The sequence below is a fragment of the Ammospiza nelsoni genome, chromosome 1 (genome assembly GCF_027579445.1).
Source record: "Ammospiza nelsoni isolate bAmmNel1 chromosome 1, bAmmNel1.pri, whole genome shotgun sequence".
In the NCBI taxonomy this organism is placed as follows: domain Eukaryota; kingdom Metazoa; phylum Chordata; class Aves; order Passeriformes; family Passerellidae; genus Ammospiza; species Ammospiza nelsoni.
Window position 1 is genome coordinate 26,539,008 of NC_080633.1, and position 11,345 is coordinate 26,550,352.

Sequence of the window (11,345 nt, forward strand, 5' to 3'; positions counted from 1 at the left end):
TGTGATACTCAGCCAATAGGTATCATGTCCTCATTGCTAGCAAAAGTGTTGGGTTGAATTTTAGGCTCTGGAACAAGCTGTTACAGTTTTGGAATATATGCGGAAGAGGGGCAATAAAATAAAAAAAAAATGTTCACTTGAAGTGAGAAGGAAAAAGACATTAATTTTTTGTAGCTAGAACATTTAAGCTGTTCTTTATGGTTTGGACACAGTTCTCACTGAAGTGAGAATAAAAATTTTTTAAATCTTGCAGATATTTTTTCCCCTTTGCTTCTAAGCAAGACTCTAATTCCCACTTGGTTTCTTACATTTAAAGCAGCACTGTCTTTATTAAAAAAATAATTTTCCATTGAGAAGGACAAATAAGTAGAGCATGCCAATCTACTGCTGTGAACATTTCTATGCAGTGTGTTGCAGAGTGGGATGCAGCATCACTGGCCAGTGCCAGCTAGGCTGACACAGGCAGGTAGAGCTTACTGGCTTTGGCTCAAGACAAAGCTTGTGAGCCTTGTTACAAGCCTGCTTCATGTGTGCATCATCTGTAAAAGGATGGATTGTAGGGCTGTGCTGGAGAATTGCAACTTACTAGCAAAACTTGGATGGTTTCCTTTTATAATTGTAATTCGGTTGGTTGTTATGGCAATAGTATGCCATTGTGTTTGACATTTTCTACTTTCCCTTTTATCCAAATGCGATTCTGTTGGGGTACTTGTTTTTGTATTATAATAGCAGTGACCTTTATTGAAAATTATAGTACTACATATAATTAGTGAGGAAGGTTTGCTTTTTTAACTACCATAAAAACACAACACTGGCATGTGTTGAATTGTGGATGTTAACTTTGCATTGGAACATGTGCACATTGCCCCAGTACTCCATATAATTAATGTATGTTATATCCATTGTACACTGCATTACTTTCTTATGTGAGATCTCCCTGTTCTCTCTAAAATGCCATGTTTGTTCTTCTTAAGGCCTTTGCTGACGGGTGCTGCAGGCCGGCATTGCTGGTGAGTTTGATCTTTTCTGGGTAACTTCTTGTTTCTCTTGCAGCCTTTGGACATCCCCGACGGGCGGCGGGCGCCGTTGCCCGCTCACTACCGCAGCAGCAGCACGCGGAGCATCGACACGCAGACGCCCTCTGTGCAGGAGCGCAGCAGCAGCTGCAGCAGCCACTCACCCTGTGTCTCTCCCTTCTGCCCTCCTGAATCTCAGGATGGCAGCCCCTGTTCAACAGAAGATTTGCTCTATGACCGTGATAAAGGTGAGAGTAGAATAGCCTGCCTTTACCTATGGGAGGCATGCGATGTCATGCTTTTACAACTACCTTCATTTTACTCATTACATCAGTTTTTGTTTTTGTTTGATGGTTGTGGAGGGATTGAGGATTTATCTGAAAATTGGTTTTGTTTGTTTACATATCTTTTTCCCTCTTGTTTGTGAAACTTCACAAACATCTTCCATAAATACGTCAGAGGAGCACAGCAAACAGTTACCTATTTCTGAAGATTCTAATGTGAAGAATTCAGACTCTAACATGTTTAACTTTAAGAAAGGTTTCAGTAAGGTTTGTGGTAGACTGTATATTTATTGTAGGTGAATTGCTTGCTGTTGAAAATGGTGATGAAGTTTTGGACTGCTTTTAAAAGAACTCTACTTCTGAACTCTTACATTCTACTAGGAGTTGTTTGATGAGGAGCTCAGATACCTGTTTGAACAGCCTGGTGGAGGGTAATTACTTCTCTGTGTATGCTGCATAACAGCTCAAAAATTCTGAGTAATTTATGCGTTTATCAATATCCTGCGTTTTTTTCGAAGTCTGTAAAATGTTGTTTGGTTTTATAGTGGGAGTACAACTGGAGTTTCAGGAATTAAGAATTGCTGACAGACTATGGAGTATGAGTATATGGGCACCAGTGTAAAAAGGACTTTGGTTTTTTTGACAACTGTTTACTAATAAAATTACCCTTGTGCTTCTGGTCAGCTAGCTGAAGCATGGACTCAGTATGGAGGATGTAGGATTTGGGTAAATCATGCAAGCTAAGAGGAGTAAGTTTCACAGAGGAAATGAAAACTTCTGAGATATATTTTATTTACCACTGGGCTAAAGATAGCAGAGTTTTGAGGTTGTAAGTAAGATTAAGTGCTTTTTTTGTAAATACTGTCTGTTTATTAAGAGTTAAAGTAATTTGGGACTAGGCTTGGGGAAGTCAACAGGAGAAACACTTTTCTTGATTTCTGAAAAGTATTTTTTCCTACATCTTGGATTTAAAAGGAAATAGTGGAAAACAATCCATCTGCCCAAATCCTGAACTGGGGGTGGGTGTATGCAAGTTAACCACATTAAAGTAGAAGTCTTACCTCAAAATGAGAGTTGGCTATGCTCCAAAAATAAGTGTTATTAGCTTGCCCCCACCATACTCCTTTCTTATACAATGCATGTGAATTTTAATATGTTGTTGAGACTGAATCACTATAGAAACATCTATTAAAGTATTAGCACAGAAAAAACATCTTGACAGGTAAATTGGTTCATATATGTCCTGATAACAAATATAAGTTAAAAAGCAAGGAAATGAATAATTCCTTCTCAGTCAGTACTCCGTTATCACAGTAATGGGAATTTTCACTGGTACATTATTGGCAGTAGTGAGTGAAGACAGTTTGAAATAGTGCATCTAGCCTTTTTAATGCTTTTCAAGGCTTTTTATCTCTTGCCTTGGTTTTTTTGAACAGCTGAATCGAGTGAAATTTATGAATAGATCCTTATTTGTGGATTTTGATTTTAAGACTGCCTTTAATGCTAGGCTTGCATCAAAAGTCTTCTCCAGGAGAAGTGTGTAGGTGATGCCAGTTTTTTACGTCATCATAATGGCACTTTCAACTTGGTTGAAGTAAGGTACATAATACTGTCTGTATGAAAGATAAAACCTTGAACTTCTCATCAGAACTTAAGTTTTTAAGGGCAAGGTAAAAACTAGGAAAACATGTAGCAGTTTTCCAAGAGAAAGTAATTTCTTCAGAGGTTGCAGTAGTATAGTCAAAAAGGTGCTTTTTGCTCTCGTATCATCTAAATACTACAGGCCACTTGTTCTGAATTAGAATATTGCTTCAAAATTATTAAATTATGGATAAATGAGGGATGTGGCTGTAAATTACAACAGAATAGCGAGTTTGAGGGATGGTTTATTACATTTGTTGTGGCTGCTAACTGCTCTTTACTATAAAAACTTGGGAAGGTTTTCACACCTTCATTTTAAAAGCTTTTGTGAGCTAGAATGAAACCATCAGCTATTTTTTGTGAGGCCTGCTAAGTTTGAAAATATGCATTGTGTAACCAAATGTAGATGTTTTGGTGACCTTTTCTTGTTACTTTTGTAAAGGCTTAGTTTTTCTCTTGATGAAAATAACTTGTATTTACCATTAAAAAGTGGAGCTACTGGTGTTACTAATGGTCGTGGGGTGTGTTGCTGAATAGGAAAGGAAGGTTAGTTTGACTGAGAGACTAGGCAGTGAGAGGAGCCAAAGTTCTGTACAGACACAGCACTGCTTTACATTCCTAAAGCATCTTTTAGTTTTTGTGCAAAGCTGTGCTTTGGCCTGAGGCCCTCCCAGCTGCCCTTTGGATTCTATCAACTGGTGGGTTTACCTTTCTGCAAGAGGCTGTTAAATAATTGAATTTTTCAAAAGCGAGTGAAAGCTAATTTTCAGAAGAGGCTGACAGTATTACTCTGGATAGAGCAGTGATACTACACAGTGTTGATTAGAGCAGACAAGGAAGGGTTGGGAAAGAATGTGTTTTCATGGCACCTGGATTTTGTATTAAAACTACTGGTTGCACTAGATCTGTTTTGTGATACTCTGGTCCATGGAACTGTAATTCAGAGCCCCACATAGCATCCTCAGCAACTGTGACAGAGGTGAAATTCAAAGGCATCTGAAGGTATAACCAGATGAAATCTGGAGGGGTTTCTTTGTACAAATATAAACTGTATACCCTGTTTTTCAGGGATTTTGATTTAGGCAGCATTTAGTAGTCCCACTGTTGCTAGCAGGCTCTTCCAGGTAACATGCTTGTGAAGATGCTTGTGAAGATCCTTGTTAAATTCTGGGCATCTGATTCATAGCTCTTTAAAGGAAAGTTGTTAGTGGAGTCTTTGGATAGTCTTATTAGTAATTTTTGAACCTACCAAAAGTAATCCCAAGGCTCACTGGCCGTTTCTTTTTAAAGTACAGTCACTCAAAAAACTGCTCTACAGATTGTTTTTTAGTTACCCTCTTCTGTTGTTCTAATATGTGCAAGATATTATTTCCTGTATTAAGGTTAAAATAGTATCATTAGTAGTGTTTGAATTACACTCTTAAAATGTTTTCTAGATAACAGAATATATGTGTTTTAAATTTGTGTCCAGAAGTTCGGCGTGATAAGCCTCCATATTTTCTGTTGTGTGTTTGTGGGAGGGAAACTCCCTTTAAAGATTCCAGGATCAGTGCCGGATGGGATGGAGCGGGATGGGATGGGATGGGATGGAATGCAATGGGGTGGGATGGGATGGGATGGGATGGGTGGGCTGGGTCACACCGGCAGGGCGCCCCCTGCTGGAGGGAGCCGAGGGCTCGGCCTTGCGGCCTGGGGGAGCAGCGAGCGCGCCCATCAAACCCGGGACAGCGCACATGGATGTGCCGTGTGGGCAGGGGTTAATGATGGGACAGTTCAGCGCTGCAGAGCCCACAGGATGCACAAGTGGATCTGGCTTAAGCTGTGGATGCCACCTCTTGCACTTAACTGGTGGCCTGTGCTCCCAGTCCCTTCTGCTCTTGCCCAAGGCCCAGCTTGCATGTGCGAGTCTCCTCACAGTTCTCCAACAGCGCGTGCCCTGTGTTCGGGCAAAATGAAAATCCAACAACTTCACAAGCTTTAAAAGCAGGGAGGATAAAGAGAAATACTTGTTCAGCAGCTGTCTCACGTATAAAGTTTCAGCCAGGCAGGGCTAACTAAACCAAAAACTTGATTGAAAGCTGAACTGGCTAGTAGACAAGACTCTTAAATCTTCCAAGACCTGACTTAACTTTGAATTCTGTTTGATTCTTCACTTGGGTGTACTGCCATGGTTTTCCACTATGCAGTGGAACGAACAGTAGTACATTTTATGTCTCTAATTTTTTAAATAGAAACTTGGATGTTCAATTTTAAATATTAGCAGGAGGAAACAAACTGTCTGGGTTCTGTTAATGATTTCTGTGTTTGGAATGAGTGGTGTGGGCCAACAGTGGAAAAATGCCAACAGGACCATCGTGCTCCCAACTTGGCAAATATCTGTATCGTCTCTAAGCATTTTCTGCCTTCGTAGTTAACACCAAAAATTCTGTAAATAGAAGTTCTGTATTCACTCTAAAGCAGGAAAGAGCTAAATAATCAATATGCTACTGAGGTTCACGTCAACATTATTTTTCATCTCATATCTTGCATAATAAATCTTCAAAAGGAAGTGTGACATTTGAGTCGATTTGTTTCTTCTTGTAAGAGGAAGCAGAAATCTTTCAAAACATCTAATGATTAGCCTTAGTATTTGAGTCATGGTAATATAATAGTTTGTGTAGTTACTCTTTTCAAGCTGTTAAAGACAAATCTCTCCACTTTGGTGAAGTTAGATTGTAGTGCTTTGGATAGCTGAAAAAGCAACACACATGCACAGCAGAGAAGTAAACAAAGGCTATAAACTTGAGTTAAAAATAATGTACCCCACATGAGTGGAAAGACTTGAAAAGGGCTAAAGCAAGAGCAGCTATTTCTCTCCAGTTAAAGTGTATTTGTAAGTTGGTGGGTCCTCATTAATTTTGCTATTTCGTTTTTTAATTGAAATCCTAAGCAGGGAATAGGGAACCAATAATACTACCTTGGGAGAGGTGTTGCGCTTTGAAAAGGTAGAAGCAGCTGGAGAAAGCTAATTTTCTGTGGATAGATATTTCTGTACCTACTTTATTTCCTTAATGCATTTACTATGATGTTGTCAGCATGACTGTTTAAAGTGAACCCTTCCATAATCCAAAGATTTGAACCTTCTGTGCTTCTATCATTACCAGACTTGAGCCTTCTCTTATACTTTCTGAGAAGTACAAATAAATCTGCCCATTGCCTTTTGTCCTAGATCTTCTCACCTTTAATTCTAAGCGTGTCTGGCTAAAATACACACAGGTAGCTGGAGTTATGAAGAATACCTGTATTATATAGCCAGTAGTGATGAGAGAATTAAACTGTAGAAGTTTTATTCTAGATTCTAAAGCAACTTCACAACTGTGAAGCAAGTGAGATAAGACATTGTAATGATAAAGTAGCAGTACCTGTGTTACAAATGTGTTTTGTTTAGTTCTGACTTCTGAGCTGCTCATGAGGCTAATAAGGCAATATTCCAGTGAAGAATTATGTTTTAAAATAAGATACAAGCTGTGTACACTGTTTATACAGTGAGAAGGTGTTTTATCATTACCACTCTTAATTCTTCTGCATGTATTATGCATATTACCTTGTTCATTTGCGGTTTTTGAGCTATGTAATAAAGAATGTATTTGTTTCCAGGATCACAGCTCTGCTTTGTTCCAGTTGCAGTGTTCTGGATAAAAATATCCTCCTGTTACGTGTTGTTATACAATAGATTGCTGCTGCACCGAAGCTGTGACTCAGAAGAAATGTGCTATACAAGGGTGTTAGAAGTAGCCTGCAATAAAGGAAGCGTTGTGGTAGAAGCAAACCAGCGTAGTGGCTAAATTGTGAAAAAAGGCATCTTGTTTGGAAATCGAATTTAATTAAAAAGCACTCTCAATCTCTAGTAATATAACTGCTTTAAATTTTCAGACAGTGGGAGTAGCTCACCGTTGCCCAAGTATGCCTCATCTCCCAAACCAAACAACAGCTACATGTTCAAACGAGAGCCCCCAGAGGGATGTGAGCGAGTGAAGGTCTTTGAGGAAATGTCGTAAGTAATGCCTTTTATATCAGCTGGTATCTGCAAAGCAGTAAACCTGTTTACTGAGCCTATTCAACTGCAGATGAATAAACTATTCCAGCTGATGGGTTTTGCAGGAGCAAACTATTCTTATAGTTTGTGCAACAGAGAAGTTCAAGTGTTTACATTGGTGTGAAGAGAAAATATGGAGTCTTTTACCTCTTTTTGTGCGTTTACAAAAGGCAACAAAAATCTAAGCAGGAAAGATAAGGTACATTAATTTCCTAAGCATTTATATAAACCTCTTTCCATGTATTTTTTTAACATTTTAAATTTTCATGGCTTAAGCAAAAACTCCCCTTGTCATAATTATCCATTTCAAGCATAGGTTGCATTTTGATGTGTATAAAACATAGAAAATGGAATGAAACATACTGAAAGTGTTTGTAGATGGTAGTATGCTTATGGCATAGACTTTGCTCAATATTTTTGCTGAGCAAGAAATTGGAAATGAAACTCTTGGACATCATGTCTTTTTTCCCTAGACCCAGCAGTATTTGAGCACAGCACATGCTGTTGAGGTTGCATGCTAAGCTCCTGTGGATGAAAGAATTAAGGAGGGGATGTTTCTTGCTGTAGCAGCATTCGTTGCCTTCTGGGTGGTAAAGGGAGCAATGTTGGATTGTGGAAAAAGCCTCCAGACAAATTATGGAATATGGGAAATGAGAGGTCTGTTTTGTGGAGGTCCTCAAAGGAATTTAAAATAACTAAATGTGTTGTTGCTGCATCGCTTATCAAAGAAGAATTTGTGCCATTCTAAATTAATCATGGCATTTTTTCATGTGCATATGTACTGCAGATTTTTCGTGCTGGAATTTGCATGTTTGTCCAGTAATTACCAAGTCATTTTTTGTGATGGTACTATTTTTAATGCTGTGGATCAGTTAGCTGACTACCAATATGGAAGATGTTTGCCCCTCTGTCCAATTAATCCCATTCCTTGTCATTCACATTTTAGCAACGTATAGAACCACAAAGTTCACAATGTGAAGGGCATCTCAGCTGGCCAGATATATAATCTTTTTTCTCGTTGTAGGTCTCGTCAGCCTGTCTCAGCCCCTCTCTTTTCATGTCCTGACAAAAACAAGGTTAATTTCATCCCAACCGGATCAGCTTTCTGTCCTGTAAAACTCCTGGGCCCCCTCCTTCCCGCTTCAGACCTGACGCTGAAGAACTCTCCCAGCTCGGCTCAAAGCACAGCTCTGAGCACCCTGACTGTTGAGCAGCTTTCGTCCCGGGTCTCCTTCTCGTCTCTGTCAGATGACACCAGCACAATGGACTCCCCAGAGACCCCGGTACAGCCGTGCCAGCAGCAGCAGCCGCCCCTGCAGGAGATTCAGACTGAAGAGCATTCCTCTCCTCAGAGCTACGTGTTGATCTAGAGCAAGGTGGAGCAGGCCTCTGCCCCAGACAAGGAGGGAGGAGATCCTAGTTCAGATACATCTGCATGAGGTGGCAACCTTTCAGAACACCACAGAATACTTAGCAGCATTCAAAAAATATCTCAACACTGTTCTTGGCAGGGACAGAATCCATATTTGGCATTTTTTTTGTGAGAAAGCAGTAATGCCTGCAGAATCCATATTACATGAAATGTTTCAAGTGGAGACTATGCATTTCATAGTACGTTTGACCAGATTAGTACTGTGTCCTGTGTTCTGTTTCAAATTCTACAGTATAAATAAGCTCTCTCTATATATAAAAAAATGTTGCCTGTCTGAATAGAAAATGTCTTGCTGTGTTGTGTCCTATGGAAAATACTGTACTTCAGGATTATGTTTACAATTGATCCAGGTGTTTATGTTTCTAACTTCTGTAATACACACAATGCAAAAAAAAAAAAAAAATGGCCACAGCAGTTGCACAGTGCCCACCCTATGGCCTAGCTTCAGGTACTTCTCTTGAAGTGTAAACTCAGGTAACTTGGAATGTATATCATATTGGAATATAAAATATTTTACAGCTACAAAGCTAAAGAGGGAACATCACTCTTTTGCCTTTCCTTGTTTTATGCATTATATTTCCTCATTACATTCCACTTTCTTGGAATAAGTGCATTCAGATCCAGGTGGATGATGACCCTGAACATGGGTGAACATGAGGAGAACCAGCAAATCTGTGATGTATATCACTTTGTCATGTGCTTACAAGTAAAACAACTGTTGCATTTACTGTCATTTCAATAGATGTAAAATTGTGGCATTTAAAGGTTTCAGGTGTTGCTCAGTTAATGACTGTTAAACTGTTGCAAATAAAGTGTTCAGTACTGGGCTATACATGAGAAACATTCCACATTGTGTGTGAGAGGATTTTGAAAGACAAGAATGTTTTTGTTAAAGGACAGAAATTCTTTTAGGTTTCACGCGGGGGGGGGGGGGGGGGGGGGGGGGGGAAATTGGGGATTTCCTCTCATGGTTTTTGTTGGCAGTTAAGGATGTGAAATGCTACTGTTACCGTCTAAAAGTCAAATTAATGTTTAGTTTCTCTTTTGGAAATGTTCATTCATTTGCTGGTTGGAAATAGGTTTTCAGATTTTGTTGAGCAGTGTTAGGTGAGTGGTGTTTTATTTATGTAGTGAGTAATTGTGTTTGGATGAAAGTCCAGAAGTAGCAAGTGGGTGTTCTAAGAGGGGTGGGGAAAACAATAGTTTTAAGTTTATGTTACTTAAAGCTTCTCCCATAACTTTCAGTTACTTAAGCTGTGTGTGTAAAAGTGTGTTTCCCCCCCCCTCCTTAAGTGTAAATAAAAGAAAAATCCATGTAAAATAATCCTGGTTTTGCAGGCTGGACACTGTCTCAAAATAGAACATGGCAAGATTGGGTTTGTGACACTCTTCTATTGTGCTAGAAAAAGAGGAGCATTGCTTTCAGAGAATTTCCTGTGATACCAAGAGGACCCCAAAGGCAAAATAAACTTGATGTTCTTGCTCCATTGCTTTCAGCTCGGTGGAACTGCGTGTATGCTGTCTGCTCCTAAGAGAATAAGGTTCACCATTTCCAGGAGTTGAAGAGATTAGTGGCCTGCAGCTACTAGGAGCATTTAAACATGCTCTTTTATGTTTTCTTCTGCTTTGGAAGATGAGATTGGAGGGGGATGAGAGTGAGCCACCAGTAACTACTCACTAGATATGTGCTTTTTTTGGAGATACAGCATTGCTTCCTTTTTATTACTGAGTTTTTGTTAACGCTGTCTTACAAGGTGGAATTCGCAGCCTATAGAACATCCACTGTTTTTGGACTCCCCTTGCAGAAAACGTAGGAGAGAGGTCTGTCTCTAACCATTTTCATGTGAAAAAGCTTATTGAAACACAGCAGCCATCTTTAACCTTACTAATCTCAGGCCTAGGTGAAAACACTATATATTTTATAGACTGAAGATAAAGGGGAGGAAGTACTCGTAAGTATTGATTCCTTTTAATATTTTTCTTTCTAGACTAACATTGCCGTATGATGACCTTTTTATGCTCTGGCTATGTCCAGATATGACATTGTAGTCTCAGTTATTTGTGTTAGGTTACCAGGGGATACGATGAGTGGTTTTTAGATCAGTGCTGAACTCTGTACAATATTTGCAATGCCATTACATGTTCTTTATATTTTTTCCATGAGAAACTAAATATTAATTAAAATGCACATTTGTTCTTAGCAGAATTGAAGATTTTGAACCAAATGTGTTAAAGCTAATGCTTTGCCATGTAAATTTCCCAGCAGTTGTTTATCTCAATTGTATTCTACATTCAGCTGTAGAAATTTGTCAAATATTGTTTAAAATTTTGTACATAGTTGTACTGTTATTTCTAGCCACTGTGCTGAACAGTATTCAAGTTATCACACAATATTGCTTTACACAAGGAAATGTGTGGCTTTTGTTTTGTATTTTTTTCGGTATAGAAGTTCCTGTGTCTTATTTAAATAAAAATTATAGTAAAAAAAAAAAAAAAGTGGTGGGGACAACACACAAAAGCAGTGGTTCATTTCATTGTTTTGGAAACTGTACATAGAACACCATAGAAGGAGATTAAATTTTAATATTGTTCCAAATTTACATCTAGAATAATGCCAACCATGTATGACAAGTGTGCTGTGTCTTCTAGAACAAGATAGTCTTTTATCTATTGATTTTTACATAATACTGTACTCAGGAGTGGGAAAAACCCCTTAAAATAGCTGAATGTTTAAATATACTTTAAATAGCATACTCTATTTCAACATTGCACAGGAAAAAAATCAGTTAAGAGTTGTTTGAAACTGTGTATCTGCTGCTGTGTTTGTGGTATGGCTAATTTCAAGTTATCTGTTGAAAATTATGAAAGCCATTAGATGTTTCACTATGTGAAACTAA

At 38.7% G+C, this 11,345-nt stretch overlaps 1 protein-coding gene across 4 annotated transcripts in view; it reads left to right on the forward strand.

Moving 5' to 3' along the window:
- The window catches only part of GLCCI1 (glucocorticoid induced 1), a 53,612-nt gene extending 42,668 nt beyond the window's left edge, over positions 1-10,944 (forward strand). For 2 of the 4 annotated variants that reach the window (XM_059473398.1, XM_059473405.1), the window contains exons 6-8: positions 1,054-1,264; positions 6,854-6,974; positions 8,041-10,944. In XM_059473398.1, the coding sequence (XP_059329381.1) occupies positions 1,054-1,264; positions 6,854-6,974; positions 8,041-8,386 (678 nt within the window). In that variant the 3' untranslated portion in view covers positions 8,387-10,944. The remainder of the gene's footprint in view (positions 1-1,053; positions 1,265-6,853; positions 6,975-8,040) is intronic. The other 2 variants (XM_059473413.1, XM_059473419.1) reach the window with 1 other exon arrangement.
- The last annotated feature ends 401 nt before the right edge of the window (positions 10,945-11,345 follow it).